We start from the raw sequence: 18623 nt of genomic DNA, 5'->3' as shown, positions 1-18623 counted from the left end.
GGGCGGAAGGTGTAGAGAATGTGCCCAATGGGGATCAGCGTCACGGTGATTGGCGGCGACGGGACCCAATGGGCGCTGGTCCGTGAGCAGCGGGTGCCGGGCGGGGCGGAAGAGGCGTCTGGACTGCTGGTGATGGGGCTGCTGACTATTCTGAAGAAGATGCGACAGAAGGAGCGGGAGCTGCGGCTACTTATGCTGTATCCTTTTGCAGGAGGAGAGGATGGGCTGTACCAAGCATCGCGGGATAAAGGGGGTTTCTATCTTTTAGATGTGGGAGCTGACGGCTGTACCAAGGAGTTGGGGGGAGGGATGTATCCTGTGGGGCTGGGCTGTACCAACTGTTCTTGGGGGTGTATCCTGTGGGGCTGGGTTGTACCAAGGGTTTGGAGGAAGGAGGTGTATCCTGTGGGGCTGGGATCTGCGCTCTACCAAGTGTCCTGGAGGGGTGCTGTATTTTGTGGGTTTGGGGATGAGGTGTACCAACTCTCCTGGGGGGCTGTATCCAGTGAATTGAGGGGTTGTACCAAGTGCTGTGAGGGGGTGATGGAAGAGGAAGGGGCTGCACTAGTCCGAACTGGGAGTTTCCTTTTTATGGGCTGATCCACCATCCAGCTGATCCAGCCATTGCCACCCCGGGTGGCTTTCCCTGTTCTGAGCTGTCATAGAATCATAGAATATCAGGGTTGGAAGGGACCTCAGGAGGTCATCTAGTCCAACCCCCTGCTCAAAGGGTGACCAATGCCCAGTTTTTGCCCCAGATCCCTAAATGGCCCCCTCAAGGATTGAATTCACGACCCTGGGTTTAACAGGCCAATGCTCAAACCACTGAGCTATCCCATCTCCTTGACCTACCTCCCCCAGTGGCCTGGACAACGCTGGCAAAACCACCATCCTGAAGAAGTTCAATGGGGAGGATATCGACACCATCTCACCCACACTGGGCTTCAACATCAAAACCCTGGAGCACCGGGGGTGAGCACCCAGCGGAGTGCCTAATCCATCCACAGGACCCCAAACCTGCCCAGCCCATCCATCCCCTGGAGAGGATTGTCCCTCCAAAGTCTGATCCCCCGCCACCTGCAAGGCAGGATTATCCACCCCTCCCCACACTGTAAACCCTCAGTCTCTGCTCAACCCTAGTTTCAAACCCCCTTAGCCATACGTGGTAGCATTGTGGAAAAGGATCTTGGGGTTTCAATGGATCACAAATTGAATATAATGGTCTAGGTTTTCTTGGTCCTGTCACAGTGCAGGGGGCTGGACTTGATGACTTCTCAAGATCCTTTCCAGCCCTACATTTATGTGATTCTATAGTGCACCCTTGGAGAGCTGATTCCCCTGCTTAAGAGATCTCAACAACCCTGGTCTCCAGCTGGTTTTGTCTTCTTTACTGTAAGTTCTGTACAGATCCCTCACCGCATTCCCCTAAGAGTTCCTGCTCCCCATGAGCTTAACTCCCTTCAGATCATGTGGGTGGTTTTTCTGCCCTCACAGGCTTCACTTAACCAAAGCAAGATGAGGCTTTATTGACAGATCCCCTGCCCCCCCCCCACCCCCCCAGCTCAGCCCCTTGCTCACTTTCTGTTGCTCTTAAGGAATTTGGAGTCAAGAAAGTTTGGTCTCCCCAGAGCCAGATGCAGAGGCAACATCCCCTCCTTGCTCCAGGATGCCTGTTCCCCATTGCATGCTGGGATCTTGCCTGGCTGCCCCTTTACCTCCACAGTCTGTGTCTTTTTCTACTGCTCCTCAGGTTCAAGCTGAACATTTGGGATGTGGGCGGACAGACATCCCTGCGCTCCTACTGGCGCAACTACTTTGAGAGCACTGACGGTCTCATCTGGGTGGTGGACAGCGCTGACCAGCAGCGCCTGCAAGTCTGCAAGCAGGAGTTGCAGAGCCTCCTGGTGGAAGAGGTGGGAACTGCATCTGTCTGGGGGGAAGGGAGGATCTATATTTGGGAGTGGGGGGCTGTACCAATTGTCTTGGAGGGGATGGGGGGGTGTATCCTGTGGGAAAAGTTATATGTATTGGATGGGTTATATCAAGTGTTTTGGGAGAGGGGGGTGTATCTTTTGGGCATGAGGGAGTGGGCTGTACAAAGTATCCTTCAGGGGGCTGTATCCTGTGGGTCGGTGGGACAACTTCTGACTGAACTAGGCTGGAGGTAGCTGGGATTTGGGTTGGGGTCCTTGAGGTGCCTGGTTTGGTATTGGCCTGCTGGAGGCAGCACCTGCCTCTGCTGCAGAGAGGACCCCAGTCTCCCTGCTACCAGGTCCCTCAGGACTGAGAAACAGCCCCCTGTCTGGGACAGAGGAGGAGGAGGTAGGCCTGGCTGCTGACTGGGTGGGAGGGTGCTTGAAGGGCTAACAGGAATGGGGGACCAAGACAACAGGACCATGCAGCTCACCCTTTGATTCCTTCCCCACAGCGCCTGGCTGGAGCTACCCTGCTCATCTTCGCCAACAAACAGGACCTGCCGGGGGCACTGTCCTCCAATGCCATCCGTGAGGTGAGAGCCACTGGCCTGAAGCAAACCAGGGATATTGACTGAAGGGAGTGGGGTCTGTTGGTTGGAGGACGGGGGTCAGAGTCTGGGAGTCAGCTCTTCTGTTCCCAGCTCTGGAAGGGGAGTGGGGTAGAAGAGTTACACCAGATGAATGGCAGCCAGGACTCCTGACTTGTCTCCAGTTTATCACTGACTCGCTGTATCATCTTTTCCCTCTCCGTGCCTCAGTTTTACCAGGTTGCGAGTAAGGGGCGAATCCTTCCCTCCCCAGGACGGGGACAGGAGGGTGTGCTAGTGCTGGGAGATGTGGGCTGAAGACAAGTTTGGTCTCAGCACACTCAGGTAACTCAGCGTCGTCTTGTCTTCCCTTAAGGCCTTGGAACTAGACAGCATCAAAAGCCACCACTGGTGCATCCAGGCCTGCAGTGCCTTCACTGGGGAGAACCTGCTGACGGGGATTGACTGGCTCCTGGATGATATTTCCAGCCGGATCTTCACTGCGGACTGACCATGCCCCAGACCTGGCCCCCTCCTTTGTGGGGGGCTGCGGGAGTGGGGGTGGGGCTGCATCCAAGCTTTGAACAGAGTTCCCAGGACCATGTGGCTGTTGTTTCCATGGACCCTCCCATCATGCTTTCCTCCAACAGTCAGTCATCGGGACAGCAACTCTCCTTGGACTCTGCCTAGATCCCAGCTGCCCCTGGATTGACGCATGGCTTAGTGCCCCTGACCCGGGTCTTGTGCATGTGTTTCAGGGTTTGAACCTTTAATGCTGGCAATCAGTTGGACCAAAATGATGGGGGAAGCAGAAGGATCAAGCCATTTATGGGGCGGGGCAGGGCGGGGCGTAACTGAGACCCCATCACTAGAGCACAAGGCCTGCTGAACTGTGTGCATGAGTGGTACTGGCAGAGAGGAACTCTTTCCCACCTCACCCCCCAAAAAAGAAAGAAAACAACCCACCTCTGTATAAAACATTCATTCACATTTTTCATCTCCTGCGCTAATAAAATCAGTGGCCTGTGTCCTGGCTGTGCCTGGAGTCCTTGACCCTGCGTGGGTTGCCTTGTGGTTTTGGTTTAATGTGCCAGCTTCCCCTGAGAGATGGACTACCCATAGGGGTGGCTCCAGATGCCCAGCTACAGCATCTGTTTTTCACATGGGCTTAGTGATGCTGGTATATTTTTTTCCAGCCTCAGCTGAGTTGCAGGCCGGGGTGGGTGTCTGCAAGGATCTCCCTCACCCTCTATCCTGAACCCCCTGTGGTTTTAAGCAGAGAGAGATTCAGTTCCTGTTCTTAACTCTTACTATGAGCTGTTAAACAGCCCCCTCTGTCCCAGTCAGTGGTGGCTGGATCTCAGAGCCAAGCAAGGAGTCACTGATTAAACAGCCCCTGCTCCCCACCTCAGAGGGGGTTACATCTCAGCACTGGGTGAGGGATCCCTGTAAAAACAGCTCTTGTGCCCCACCCCGGAGGCAGCTGCATTTTAGTGACTGAGAAAGTTAATCTTTGTCAAATACAGTTTAATAATTCACCTCTTTCCAGTGCATTTAATCTCATCTTGCTCTGCAAGCTCTCCACTCACCCTCATGCTGCAGCAACCTCTGGGGTGGAGAAGGGATGGCAGAGCTATGAGAGGTACTGTTTTGGCCAAGGTCCCTCAGGCAGTGAGAACCCCTGGGCTGCTGCAGACATACCCTCTGGTCAGCTGTGTCCATACAGCAATAGCAAGACCTCGACTTTAAGGATGTACCTCAAAGCTGCCCCCCAACATTGAACTGTGGGGCTTGAGCAGCCTGGTTGAAGTTGGAATGGGACATGAGGATTGAGGTTCCAGGAAGCATCAAGTTTTCGAACCTTATTCCCAGTTTTTTGCCCTGCTTGTAAAGTGCATCAGCGTTAGAAGGGTGACACCGTTTTTCTCTCCACTTTCTATTTACCTGCCCTAGCCCTACCCTGTTACCTTCCACTTTCTATCCTATAACATTACACCCCTTTATACCTTACCCTGTAACCCAGTGGCTCTCAGCCTTTCCAGACAACGTTGCCCCTTTCAGGAGTCTGATTTGTCTTACGTACCCCAAGTTTCGTTTTACTTAAAAACTACTTGCTAACAAAATCAGACAAAAATACAAAAGTGTCCCAGCACACTGTTACTGAGAAATTGTTCACTCTCTCATTTGTACCAAATAATTCTAAATTAAATCAATTGGAATATAAAGATTGTAGTTACATTTTCAGTGTATAGTATATAGAGCAGTATAAATAAATCGTTGTATGAAATTTTAGCTTATACTGACTCTGCTAGCGCTTTTTGTGTAGCCTGTTGTAAAACTAGGCAAATAACTAGACGAATTGATGTACCCGCAGGAAGTCTTTGGTGTACGCCCAGGGCTATGTGTACCCCTGGTTCAGAACCAGTGCTGTCCCAATTACCTCTTTGCCCCTGCCAGTCTGCCCCTCTGTATTCCTTTCCCCATTCCAAGCTCAACTCCCCGCTTACCCTGCCTGTAACACTTTCCAGAAGAGCCCTTGACTTTTCAGCTCGCCTGCAGCCTTGCACTTTACACACGCTCCCTGGGCTGGGGCGGGGACAGGAGGTCCAGCCGCGTGTGCGTAGTATGGGCGGGGAGGTGCCTACATCGCTTGCGCATGCGTAGTGGCTGTTCGGCGAACCCACGCTCCCTGGTGGCAGTCACAGCCGCTGGGCGGCTGGCTGCCGATGTGTGGGAGGGCGGGTTCAGTATTTAAAGGGGCCGCCGCCCCAATGGGAAGAGGGTGATGGCCTGCAGGGTGAAGGATGAGTACCAGCGGCATTACACGGTCACGGAGCCGAGGAGCCACCCCAAGGGCTACACCGAGTATAAAGTGACAGCCAAGGTGAGGGGCAGCTCCTGGGACCCTCCCCAGGGGGCTGCGCGTGATCTCTTTAAGGGGGAGGGCCTTCCTGCTGGGCAGCAGGGGCTGCTGATACTCCCATGAGAGGGGGGCACCTCGCTCGGCCTCCGTGGGGCGAGACTTGTCCCTGGTGCTTTTTCAGGGGGAAGGACACTGTGCGTAGCCGCTTTAAGAGGTGGGGAGCTGCGTGTGGGCCCTGTCGGGTCTCCGTTTTGGGGTGTCGAACCGTGTCGTGGTTGTGGCCCCTTTAAGAGGGAAGCTTCCTGCAGGGGGAGCCTTGTGTCCCTGGGTCCCGGGAGACCGCACGTGGGACGGTGTCGTGGCCAGCACCTGCCACAGCTCTCCACACCCCAGGGGCGTCCCAGGTGGGAGGCCCTGCCATAAGCCCTAGGCACTGCGGATGTTACAGGTCAAAGGCATGCCCCACATTGCCCATGTCCCATGGGGGTGACCCCTGCCACACTGCACCCCATGGCTGCCACATTTCCCACATCCTTGGCTGATGGCCCCGCTCAGCTGGTCCCTTCATTAACCCTAATTCTCCCCATCTCCTCCTCCTGGCTTGGAAGTTACTGACTCCTTGTCTCTTCCCTCCTTAGTTTGTTTCGAAGACGAAACCGGAGGATGTCAAGGAGGTGACTCTTTTAAACCCATCTGCTCATGCTGGGGAGGGGTGCCAAGAAAGGGTGGAAAGGAATCCATATCCATCCATCCGTGTCCTCAAAGAGAGGGAGCAAAGAATTCTGGGGGGGTCTCCACTCCAGGTTAGCCCACATGCACGGCTGCTCAGCAGTGGTGGGCAAAGTCCCAAAATTTGAGGTCTGGTGGAGCTGAGTTTTGGGGATGGTTTTGTCTTGGGGTTTTGAGTCCTATGGCAAAGGTTGTGGGGCAGGGGCAGAGTGACCGAAGTCTGGGGGTGAGATTCAGGAGGGCCTTAGGGAACAGAAATCCAGGAGTTTGACATCAAAGTTCAGCCTGGAAGGAGCTGGGTCCATAGGTTTGGATTTGGGGGTTTGAGTTGAAGGGTTGCAGTTTGGGGAATAAGGGAAGGGTCTGTGGGAGCTGCAGGGTTAGAGCACATCTGTGGCTAGTTAACTGGGGCACTTGGGGGGCTTGTGTCCTTCAGATCACTGTCTGGAAACGGTACAGTGACTTCAAGAAGCTGCATGGGGACCTGTCCTACATCCACCGCAACCTCTTCCGGCGCATGGAGGAGTTCCCCGCCTTCCCCAAAGCCCAGGTCTTCGGTAAGGGGCTTCCCAAGGGGTAGGGGACTCAGCAGCCCCTGGAGCCTGATTCATCTGGGTGCCCGCAGAGCAGGGGCAGTGGCAGAGAGAGCTCCCCCCAACACGCAGATGCACTCTGCTCTCCCCATCCCTCCACCTTTCCCCCCCACCACAGCTCCCTCTCCCATGCCCAACTCCTCCTATCCTCACAGCACAGCCCCCTACCCCATGTAGCTCCCGCATCCTCCCACACAGCTTCTTCCTCCCCACAGTGCTCCACGACATCCTATAACATCTGCCCACACACCCAGCTCTTTTCACACAGCCCCCTTCCTCCTCTTCCCCCAACAGCCCTGTCCCATCCCCCCACCAACACCCTGCAACTTCCCATAGGTCCCCACACAGACTCAGAGCTCCCTTACTGCCCCTCCCACATACCCAGACCCCACCCCGCCATCCACACATCCCACCTCCCATTTCCCCAGGCACAACAGCCTGAGTCTCCAGTGGACCCCTAGAGACTGCTGGTGTGGGGCGCTTGGACCTACCCTCCAAGTCACTTCACAACCAGATCACCAAACGGGCCTCCAATGGGAATGACCTAATTCACTAGGGACCTGGGACTGGATCAGAGCTGGTGCACCTTAGCAGGAAAAGGTCCCATAGCCCATTCCCTGCCACCCTGAACCAGCCAGTCCCCTGCCCTGGGGATAGACTGGAGCTGGTGTCCCCAAAGGGGAAAGGTCATGCCAGGGCATGCTGCAGGGGGGCTCGCACCAAATTCCCAGAACCGAGGCACACAGTGGATCATACCATGTGAAGTGAATTGAGGTGGGATGCCCACCAGACAGTGGCAGGGGTGGGTGGGCTGGAATCTACCACAGGCGTAGAGGTGGATTGGATGGTCTGTCTGGGGAGGGGGTTGTGCTGCAGGACCTATGCTAATAGGAGCTCTCTCCTGCAGGCCGCTTTGAGCCCGAGGTGATCGAGGAGCGCAGGAAAGCAGCTGAGGCCATGCTGAGGTTCACGGTGCACATTCCTGCGCTGAACAACAGCCCCCAGCTCAAGGAGTTCTTCAGGGTACATGGGGTAGGGCTGGGCTGAGGGACCGAGTGGTCCGAGTCCATTGCTGATGCATCAAGCTGCTCACATACATGGCAGTACCAACGGCCCACCCAGTTGCTCTACACCTCCCATGAAAAGCTTGGGCTGAGGAGATTCTCCCCATCCCAGTGTACAGCAGAGACTCATCTGAAAGATGATAGTCAGGACTGAGTGGGTCTAGTACACTGGTTCTCAAACTTTTGTACTGGGGATCCCTTTCACATAGCAAGCCTCTGAGTGTGACCCCCCCCCCCATATAAATTAAAAACACACTTTTGTTTATTTAACACCGTTATAAATGCTGGAGGCAAAGTGGGGTTTGGGGTGGAGGCTGACAGATCGCGACCCCCCCCCCATGTAATAACCTCATGACCCCCTGAGGGGTCCCAACCCCCAGTTTGAGAACCCCTGGTCTAGCGGGTTAGAACAGTGGGAGCTGGGAGTCAGGATTCCTGGGTTCTATTCCCAGCTCTGGGAGGGATGTGGGATCTGGTGGGTTACGGGGTGGGGCTGGTATCTGGGCGCCTGGGTTCCCTTAGCAGGTCAGTGGCGAACTGGGATGTGGTTCTGGGCAGGTCACTTCCCCCATTTGTGCCCATCTTCCCCACTGTGCATGTCAAAATGTCCTGGGAAGCATCATTGCGCTGCTCCCCTGGCAGCAGACAGGGCTAATACCCCATCCCTGCCCCCATGGCCAGACTAGCACTCTAGTCCCTGGCTGCCTCTTTACCATGCTGCTCCCTTCCCCCAGGGAGGGGAGGTAAAGAGGCCCCTGGAGGCCTGTGACCTACGCATCCTGCCACCCCCTCTGATCCCAGTGCCACAGGAGGGCACAGATGCTGGGGATGATGCTCGGAGATCTGTGGCAGAGCTGGGACGTCCGAGCCTGGAGCCTGAGGGGGAGCCAGAACCGCACCGAAGGGAGCAGACGGAGCCACAGAGCCCAGTGCCCCGGGGAGCTGTGGGAGTAGCAGGGGAGGAGCATAACAGGGAAGACGAAGGAGAGGAGACAGGTACGAGATTCTTGCTATTGGTTTTGTGGGTTACAGCAGGGCGACCGGGTTCTATCCCCAGCTCTGGGAGCAGGGGAGTCTGACCGAGTGACAAAAGCTGGGTTTTCTGGGTTCAGTCTCAGGCCCTGCCACAGACTCGTGGTGTGACCGTGGACAAATTGCTTCCCCTGTCTGTGCTGCTCTTCCTCAGTCTGCAAATTGGGGATAGTTATATTGACCAGCCTCTCAGCAGGACTGCGAAGGGTTAATTAATTGCTATGGGCAAAGTTCTTGACTTCCACAGCGGAAAGGCACAACAGAGGGGCAAAAACATTATTGTGCCATTAAATGTTGTGTTGGTGATCTGTGACGTTCAGGAACCTTTTTCCCATTTAAACCTGACCCTGGCTAACCAAACAGACCAACCTTGTGCTTATGGCAGGGGGAGCAGGAAGGGAAACTTGCCAGCTGCGTTTCAGAGCAAAGATTTAAGCAACTCTTATTTATATTGTGGGAGCATGAAGGGACCCCATTATGGGGTGCACCTTAGCAGGAGTATTAAGGTTGGTCCTGGAGGACCCCTCCATATTAGAGCCCCATTATGATGCGCACATTCTCACCAGTATTGCAGTGGTACCTACAGGCTCCAGCTGAGCTCAGGGCTCCTTGTGTTACATGGTCCCAGCCCAGAAGAGCTCACACTCTAAATAGACAAAGGGTGGGAAACAGAGGCACAGAGAGGTGAAGGGACTTGTCGAAGGTCACCCAGCAGGTCGGTGGCAGAGCTGGGAATAGAACCCAGGAGTCCTGAGGCCCAGCCTTGTTCCCTAGCTATTGGCCCATGCTGCATCTCGGTATATGTGAAACTGACCAGCCCAGTGATCAGCTGTCTCAAGTGCAATTGCTAAGAGCCACTCCCTAGTAGGGAGGCTGCAATTGGGAATTAGGTCCCCAACTCCCAGAGGATTTTGGCATTTAACACCTTTTACAAATCGCAGCCTTGATCTCCGTGAAGGACTTTGTCCTTGCCAAGGGCTTGGCTTCCAAAGGCACTGACCATCCATGGCTCTGATTGGGGCAGCAGGTGCTTCAGAATCCTAGGCCTCCTCTTCTCTGCAGGCCAGGGAGCAGGATTAGGGGACAATGCACCATGAGCACATGACATTCAGCTGATTCAGGGGGGGACGGGGGATGATGCATCATGTAGTTCGTAGGTTGGGGAGTGAGGGAGGATTCTGCTGCTACAGCAGGCGAGTCAGGAGCGGGGAACAAAGAGCTGTAGTCACAGCCCAGCACCAGGGAGGGACTGGACAAGAGGCAGCTCAGGGGCCTGAGCCTATAATGAAAGGCATCACTTTCGCCAGTGAAGATTGTTGGATCCCAGGCTCTATCCTGCCTCGGGCAGAGGCTCTTCAGCTGGCCCAGCCTAGATGCACTTAGCAGCACTATTCATGTGATGGTGGTACCTAGAGGCTCCATTATGGTGGAATACAGTAGAGTACAGAACACAGAGGCCCTGACCAAGATTGGGATCCCACTCTGAGGTACACAGTCATAGTAGAATAGCATCTAGAGACCCCAGCTGTGATCTGGGCCCCATTATGGGTGTGCATTATTAGTAATATTATGGTAACATGTACAGGCCCCATCCAATATTGGGCCCTTATTATAGTGTGTGTATTATGGTCCCAGCCAGAGGCCCCAGCTGAGATCAGGGCCTCATTCTGTTGTGTATTAGTAGCATTACAGTAGCATCTAGAAACCAGCTTGAGATTTGCACCCCATTATAGCATGCACATTATTAGTTGTAGTAGGGTAGTGCCCACAGGCCCCATTAGGGTGTGTGCTTTATTATTAATCAGACAGTAGCATCTAGAGGCCCCAGCCAAGCCTGTGGTCCCATTGTGGTGGGTGCATTAGTAGTAGTATTACAGTGGCGAGAGGCTGTCCCTGCCCCAAAGAGCTCACAGACAAACGGGGTGATTCTCCTGGTTGTACAGATGGGGAAACTGAGGCCTTGAGCACCAGACCCTCAGCTAATGGTGGGGCTGCTCCCTGGGCAGGTAGGCAGGCTGGCTTCTCAGGGTGGGGTTCAATTCAGACACCCACACTTTCTCCTGTGCTTCTTGCCTGGATCAGGGGACCCTGCACTGGCTGCTAAATCAGAGGAGGACCTGGACCTGCTCTTTGCCTCTGTGGGGGAGGAGGAGAAGGAGAGCGGGTCGCCTCTCCGCGGCCCCCTGTCTGACCAGGACTTGGCCCTCTTTGACCCATTCATCAAGGAAGGTAGGAGGGGGTTAGATGGGTCTGGGTCATCTCTAGGGGTTGCCAGCTCTGATCCAAGCCCAGGATTGGGGCACTGGCTGGCTCAGGGGAGTGGGACATGGAGGCTTTCTCCTCTGGGAGCTGGGCGGGCTCAGGCCACGTGGAGGATGTGGGGGTGGGAAGCTTGCCTGGTGCTCCCCATAGTGGGAGGGGGGGAATGGAGGGTTTCAGTCTCATGAAGCAGGCAGGGGGTCCCTGCTACCTTTTAACATGCCTCCCCCACACACACACTTTGTGCTTTCAGAGCAATGCTCAGCCAGCCTTTCCCAGGGGGCCACGTTGGCCCTGGGATCAGAGCTGCTCCCCGGCCAGGACATTGAGCTGGCGGCTGATGCCCTGTGGGACCTGCAGATCTCTCAGCCTGCGGAGCAGGAGGCAATACAGGGACTGGACCCTGGAGGCTACCTGGCAGTGGCCACTGAGGAGATCACGCTGGCCTTGAAGCGAGAAGCAGCCAAAGACTACGCAGGGGCCCTCTGTGGCTACCGCAATGGGGTGGACATCCTGCTGAAGGGGGTGCAAGGTACTTGGAGGGGTGGGGGAACCATTTGGTCTGACCTCATTGATAAACCAGTACCGTCCTTAGCATAGAGGGGAAAGTGACATCCCCCACAAGGCATGGCATGGAGTCTGCAGCACAGCCAGAGCAAAATGCAGGAGTCCTGGCCCCCTGCCCGTTGCTTTAACCACTGGACTCCACTCCTCTCCTAGAGCCTGGCATCAAAACCAGGAGTTCTGACTCCCAGCTCCCTCCCCTACTCTCCCAGATATGTCTGTGTGTCACAGCAGCTATTAGCCCCCTGCCCATTAGTGTCTGCATTTGGAACCCTCCCTCCCATCAGCGGTGTCACACCTCCATCGATTTCTGCCCCCACAGAGCAGAGTCACAGGCCTTGATTCCATCAGGCCGTGCTTGGTCCCCTCTCTATGGGGGGCGGGGAGGATCCTAAATCACCCCAAGCAGGGACTTGGGGCAGCTCTCACAAGCTGAGGTGGAACAACCCTCCCCACGTCACAGCGGAAAACCAACAGCCAACCTGCTCACCTACAGGGACATGAGGGGATGAGAGTCAATCCAGGGATTGGCCTGGGCCAGCGCTGTCATTACTGGAACATTGCATCCTTCATGGTGTAGGTAGGCCAAGCTGTATAGCCAGCGGCCCCGCCCCATTGCTGGCCAGCCCCTCGTTTGCTCCGGCTGTGTCCAGCCCCCTGCCCAGACAGGGCCTTCGACCCTTACCGCCCCTCCACCCCCAGCTGGACCCCTCACCATCCGATCCTCCATTAGCACTTAAGAAGTTGGGTAACACACAGAGCTTGGCCTGCCTGAGCAACAAAGTATAGGGCCCCCTGGTGAGCTGCTGCCTGTGATAGGTGCAGACAGCAGCAGAGGGCGCCAGTGAGCCTCTGCCTGCAGCACCAAGTGAACCAATTTCTAGGGGAAATGGGGGTTTGCTCCTTGTCCCCAGAGCCGCAGGGTGCTGGCACCTTGACCATTTCCGGAGATTCTGGAAGTGGTTGGAGGCAGTTTTCATACGTTTCCACATTCCAGCCAGACAAACAGAAAGGCCCTGGAGTTCAGGGTGGGCCTCCCTTCTCCTGACCAGTAACCACGAGTGCGGCTGCACCTGGCCACCCCAGTCCTGGTGCGGGACCCTGGTGTGCTAGGTGCTGCACAAACATGGAACAGCCCGTCCCTGCCACAAAGAGCTTCCCAGCTGCAGCTGGGTATTGCCAATGAGCCAGCCACCCTCAGCCTGCTGTCAGGAGCAAGGAAGAGCCACCCAACATCAAGGTTACCCAGGGTGTGAGATTGATCCTATGTCCCTTTGCCAGGGCTGCCCTTCCTCTCAGTCTTAAGCACAGATTTTGCTGTGGCTCTTTGCCCTTCCCTGATTCTTGGGGGGGGGGGGGGGGGGCTTTTATTTCCATGGGAGGGTTGCAAATTAACTCAGGCTACCTAACAGCAGTGTGGATCCTCCCACGTTTAATCTGGCCTGTTGTGGCCAAACAAGCCAGCATAGAGAACAAACCCACAGCTGCTTTCTCGAGATTTCACCGAGATTGGAGGTGTGGGTCTTGGTCCTGAAATCCCTGGTCCTCAGCCCAGATTATGCACCAGTCCCTTGGGACCAGCTGGCAGCATGCCAAGACAATGTCTCCTGCAGAGTTAACTCTAGGATTGCATGCAAATTGTTAGCCTCGTCTCAGCTGATGTGTCTGCCCCACTCCTGGGAGCTGCTAAGATTTCGGGGGGGGGGAGGGGGCATCCCATAGTTCTTATTACCACAGTGAGCTGAGTGGCTCTCATCCTTTTCTAGTGAATTGGGGGAGAACCTGTCTGTCCTTTGCAGGCACATAGACGGGGAGGAATTGGGGGAAGGCACTGAAAGATTAGCTGCCGTCGAGCAGCACTAGCTTGCAGTCACCCTGGACTGTTGTCGTGCTAGCAGCTGGTGAGATTCACTCCCTGGAGTTTTAGCCTAAACCCCCTCCGGGGCTGGCCAGCCTGAGTTCAAACCACCTCTGCACTTGCATTAATTCTGCAGCTGAAGACAAGCCCTCAGTGTCATACATTTCACTGCAGGGAGGAGTGGGCTAGCACCATAGCTCAGTGCAGGGAGCCAGCTCTTTGCTTACGGTCATGGGCACATCTGTGCGTTTCCCCTCTCCTTACCCAGGAGACCCCGATCCTGCCCGCCGGGAAGCGGTGAAAAAGAAGACAGCCGAGTATCTACATCGGGCCGAAGAGCTGGTCCAGCTGCATCTGACCCATCTTCAGCCATGAGCCAGGATCTAAGTCCCCTCCCTGCCACCAGGACATGGGGCTGAGCTGAGATCTAAACCCCTAGCTGCCTTTCCAAAGAGATCTAGGGCCAATGCATTCTCATACTGGTGACTTAGCTATGGCCTTTCTCTCATGTCCCCCCGCCCGGGCTCAGAAGCAGGACTACAGGTCCTGGCTAGAAACACACCACTCACACAGCCTCCATGGTTTGCTTTAACACAGGGCTGTATGGTGAAGGGGGGAAATCTCTCTCTGCACTACTAAAGATGTTTGTGTCTACAGCACTTCTCCAGACAGTGGGTGATTCTTCTGCCGCCTTGGCTTGTGCTTTGAATCGTCATTGGGCAGGAAGCTCCTGCTCTTTGCAAAGATGAACAAGCCCTGGAGCCCCCACAACCACAGAGGGAGAGGTCAGCACCCCCACTTTGCAGAAATTGAGGCACAGAGACATGACTTGCCGAAAGTCATATAGGAAACTGGTGGCAAAGCTGGGAATAGAATCCAGCAGTCCCTCTTGTTCTAGTTTTCTAGACCTCACTCCCATCCCAGAGCATAGAATAGAAGCCAGGGGGCCTGACTCCCAGTTCCCCCTCCCCTCTCAGAGCTGGGCATAGACCACAGGAGTCCTGGGACTTGAACATGGGAATGTAATGGTCAAAGGGCTCGGCTTCTCCCACGTGAGCTGAGCAAGGCTCTTCCCTCAGACAGCAGCAGGTCTTTTATCCTCGGTGTTGCAGCCACTAGTAGGTGACAAGGCCAACACACTAAAGGGATGGAGGAACCTATAGCAGGAAGGGAGGAGAGGAGAATGGAATACAGAGGAACTCCTGTGGTCCTGCTTTCTTGCTGCACGTGGGCATGACCTGCACCACCTGTCCTCCCCCACTCACTTAGCTGCATGGGGTGACTGGTGTGAAAGCCTGCAGTGGGACTGCTGCTGGCTCATTCTCACAGCAGCACTGGAGCCCACAGGGGGCTATTGGCGGAGCCCAGGATGTGGCCAGGGCTCTGTCCTTAGCAGGGGGCCCTGCATCAGTCCTGTGGGGCTGGTACCCTCTCCTCTTCCCCCTGAAAGCAGGGTCAGGATTTAACCCTCAGGCTTTCCCCTAGAGGCACAATCGGACAGGGCAGTGATTGCAAGAGACCCTGCAACAACAACAACCCAGAATCTATAACCACAAGGCTTGCAGGCCATTCTGTAGCAGGCTTCTGTCAATAACGAAACTGGTGTGGGCATGAGGCTGCTTGGGTAACGGGGACTAGCGGAGAAGGGCTCTTTGCCCTCCGTTTTCCCCACAGCTCTCTGGGCACCGCCCTCCCAAGGCTGCAAGGCACCTCCCTGCCACCTGCCCTTCGCCTGAGGGGGTCTTGTCTGTGCCTGCTGTGGAGCAGCCCCCCGCCTCTGGCAACACAAGCCCAGCCTCCCCCTCTCTACAGCTCAGCCCCAGGTGCACACTGACCCCCAGCTCCTCCACCTGTCGCCCTGGAGCACCCAGCCCCTGACCCACTGGGTGCACTCAGCTTTGCCATGCCCGCGGGAGCAGCACACAGCAACTTCCAAGAGTCAGCTCCGGCTCCCTGCTCCGCTGAACATCCAGCACTTAGCCAGTCAGAGTGAAAACAAACCACCTTTATTAGCAGAGGAGAGACTCAAATGAGGGACAGGAAGAATATTGGAAACCATCTCAGTTACACAGAAAACAAAATAATCACATGCCTAGACTTACTTAACTCACAAGACGTTGCCCCGTCTCCTGCAGGACGGCTTGCCCCAAGTCCTTTTCCCAGCCTTTTCAGCCAGCATGGCTGAGATCCCCCTTTCATAAGCTCAAGCCCACTGGCAGTCTGTCTTTGCAGATTGTGGGATGCCAGGGCTTCTCATTGCACCCCAGAAATACCAGACTAAACCTTTGAGCTTTTCCTGAAAACAGGGTCCGTCCTGCACCCCCCATTTCCCTCTTCCTGTTAATTTCCTTCTGAAGACTGCAGGAGCTCTTCATTGGACTCCGTGCATTGGCAGACTTCTCCTGGGGCACACACAATGGCCCAACCAGGGAAGATAGGTGCCTCCCACACAGCTTTGAGTGCCTTGCCTTTAACTACAAGGCCTAGAGAACACAATTTTCAGCATAGCCACAACTCCTCATGTTTTCCATACATCCAGCTCACAATTATTTTGACAATCAGTGTGACGCAGGCTTCTAGTAGAGACCTTCCATGACCTTTCTGGTGAACTCTGGGGATCCTTGTACCCTTATGTATCACTGTACCCTCTGCTAGTTGGCATCAAGTGGTCTTTGGGTCACAGCCCTCTATTTCAATGACTCATGGTGATTCCCCCCACCCCTCTCCCCATACCAGGTGCTCTGTGTGCCCCCCTTTTCCTTTCTCCCAGGCCAGAATATGTGCATGCCCTCCATTCCCCTCTCTCCCCTATGCCAGGGATTCTGTGTGCCCTCCATTTCCCACAAACCAGGGCCTTTATGTGACCCCTTTGCTCCTCCTGCCATACCAAGGTTCACCATTTCCTCTTATTCCAGGAACTCTTTGTATCCCCACTCATCCAGGTCATATAGATTTGCTACCTGACTAGCTCTACTCTCCTTCCTCAGTCAATCCAGAACTAGCCTAGTGGCTCTCATCTATATGTAAAGCTCTTAGCCCCACACACACCCACAGGTAAATCCTGCCTCTGGGCAGGACTTAATCTATAAATACATGGTCCTCCATCTTGCATCCCTTTAGCTACCCATCAAATACAGCTCTCAGTTCAGAGAAGCAGGTGAGCCTCACCCAGAGATGGGGAAATGTTGGGTGGGGCATGTCTTGTTGTTTTGGGAGAAGAAGAGAAGAGGGTGAATTATTTACTCCGGGGGCATTTTTAATTTGTAATCTTAACTGTTGGGGGAATCCTTAGGGCTTTCTGCCTCACAGCCTTGCTTGCATAATGACCAGGTTCTCTGTGTTTTACCTGGTCTGCACAATGGATAAGAGCCTACTACCGCTGCTGCCAACTAATGGCATTTCTCTTGTGGCTTATCTGGTAGAGGCCTGTGCTGATTGCATTGAAGAGCCTGAGTTCAGTCCCCTTCCTAATGGCTCTCAACTATGACTACCATAGAAAAGTATTGGATAGAGCCTTTCTATGAGGTCTGGTGGTTAAGGTCCCAGGGCTGGGACTCCAGAGACCTGGATTTGATTTCTGGTGCTGTCACAGACTCAGGGTGTGACCTTGGGCAAGTCACTTCCCATCTCTGTGCCTCAGTTGCAGAGTACTGGCAGGGTACATCCTTTAATGTTTCTGAGGCTTGTAACTACTCTGATGGACTCCTCCGAGTCAGGGAGAGCTGACAGTTCTGGAGAGCTGCTGTCTGTTGGATTCTCTTTAAATTGAATAAAAAACTCAGGAGTCCTGTCTCGTCCCCCCCAACCCCCCCCTCCCCGCTCCAAGAACTGGGAATAGAACCCAGGAGACCAGATTCTCTGGCCTCCTCCCAACCCATTGGATCCCACTCTATTCCCAAACCTGGAAAAAGAACCTAGGAAGCCTGACTCCCAGCCCCCTTTAAACCACACTCTGCTCCCAAAGCTGGGAATAGAACCCAGGAGTCCTGACCCTGTTACTCTAACCACTAGTCCCCAGTCCCCTCCCAAAGCCAGGAATAGAATCCAGGAGTCTTGATTCTGCGTGTTAAATGTATTTTGCCTGTAAATTTCCCACCCCTCATGTGTCTGAGAAAGTTCGGCTGGGGAGGGTGTGGGTCAATGGAGAGAAATCTCCCTGGTTCTTCAGTGTCCTGGTGTGTAGCTGCAACCTGGCTTTATGGCTTTCTTGGGGGCTGAACTGAATTCTGATCAGAGAGTTAGGGAATGTGGGTCTGATCATACAATGTCTCCACACCGCCTGTGGGACTCATTGCCACAAGGTCTCATTGAAGCCAAATTAGAGGGATTCAGACTAGAATTGGATGTTGATCTGAATAATGAGAACATCCAGAGCAAAGAGTAAAATGTCCCCTAGTTTTTGGGAAGAGGCTGAAATCCTCATGCTTCAGGGCAAGAGCTCACTCCTGACTAATGGGGGGTCAGGAGGAATCTGCCCCTGTGATCCACTTATGTCATTACTGAAGGGCTCCTTCGCCTGCCTTTCAAGCAGCTGGGACCGGCTGCTCTGGGAGATAGGATACCAGGCTAAATGGGCCCCCGGGCATGGTACTTCCTAGGTTCCTCTTCTGGAAGGGATGTGGTCCCGTTGCCCTGATGGCTGGGGAAGGAGCTCCAGGAGTTCCCTTCCCTGCTCACAATTGCAAAGCACTTTGCAAGCAGCAAGGAAACAAAGCGCACAGCTGCCAACTTGGGTGGGAACAACTGAGGCACAAAGAGGGCAAAAGAACTCCCTCCCGGTGTCAAGAGGGGAGCCAAAGGGAGAGCTGGGAATAGAACCCAGGAGTCCTGGCTCACAGCCCACCCCCCAGAGCCAGGGATAGAACCCAGGTCTTTACTGCGCCGTCGTCCCCCCCCCCGGCCTTCTCAGGGACTAGACAGCAGCATTCCCCACCCGGAGCCCTGCACGGCTGGGATTGGATGATGATATCACATGATGAGGACGGGCCGTTTGCCGGTGCAGGGAGGAAGCCGCCTCTGGCGCAGTGCATTGTGGGAGAATTGCAAGCTGCGGGGCGGGTTGGGCATTGTGGGACCCAGGGACGGTTCCTTGGTTGGGGGGAGGGGCGATTGGGCTCTTTCCTCAGAGCGGGGAGGAGAGTGGGGGGTCTGGGGGTCA

At 54.9% G+C, this 18623-nt stretch overlaps 2 protein-coding genes across 5 annotated transcripts; both read left to right on the top strand.

The window, feature by feature from the left end:
• Positions 1–6: 6 nt before the first annotated feature.
• ARL2 (ARF like GTPase 2) lies at positions 7–3531 on the top strand. The gene is made up of 5 exons (XM_073351918.1): positions 7–197; positions 862–972; positions 1751–1913; positions 2429–2509; positions 2880–3531. The coding sequence occupies exons 1-5, from the start codon at positions 19–21 to the stop codon at positions 3012–3014; spliced, it is 669 nt and encodes a 222-aa protein (XP_073208019.1). The 5' UTR covers positions 7–18; the 3' UTR covers positions 3015–3531.
• A 1636-nt stretch (positions 3532–5167) lies between these two features.
• On the top strand, positions 5168–18484 carry SNX15 (sorting nexin 15). Of its 4 annotated transcripts, none has more exons than XM_073351900.1 (8): positions 5168–5387; positions 6005–6169; positions 6532–6652; positions 7596–7720; positions 8487–8748; positions 10867–11013; positions 11297–11575; positions 13734–18484. In XM_073351900.1, the coding sequence occupies exons 1-8, from the start codon at positions 5289–5291 to the stop codon at positions 13838–13840; spliced, it is 1305 nt and encodes a 434-aa protein (XP_073208001.1). In that variant the 5' UTR covers positions 5168–5288; the 3' UTR covers positions 13841–18484. The 4 variants fall into 4 exon arrangements, with proteins under 4 accessions (XP_073208001.1, XP_073208003.1, XP_073208002.1 ...); XM_073351902.1 differs by having other exon boundaries at positions 5169–5387; positions 6005–6040; positions 13734–18483; XM_073351901.1 differs by having other exon boundaries at positions 5169–5387; positions 7596–7711; positions 13734–18482.
• The last annotated feature ends 139 nt before the right edge of the window (positions 18485–18623 follow it).

This window comes from Lepidochelys kempii, chromosome 7 (genome assembly GCF_965140265.1).
Source record: "Lepidochelys kempii isolate rLepKem1 chromosome 7, rLepKem1.hap2, whole genome shotgun sequence".
NCBI classification, from domain to species: Eukaryota; Metazoa; Chordata; order Testudines; family Cheloniidae; genus Lepidochelys; species Lepidochelys kempii.
This window is presented reverse-complemented; position numbering and strand designations above follow the sequence as displayed.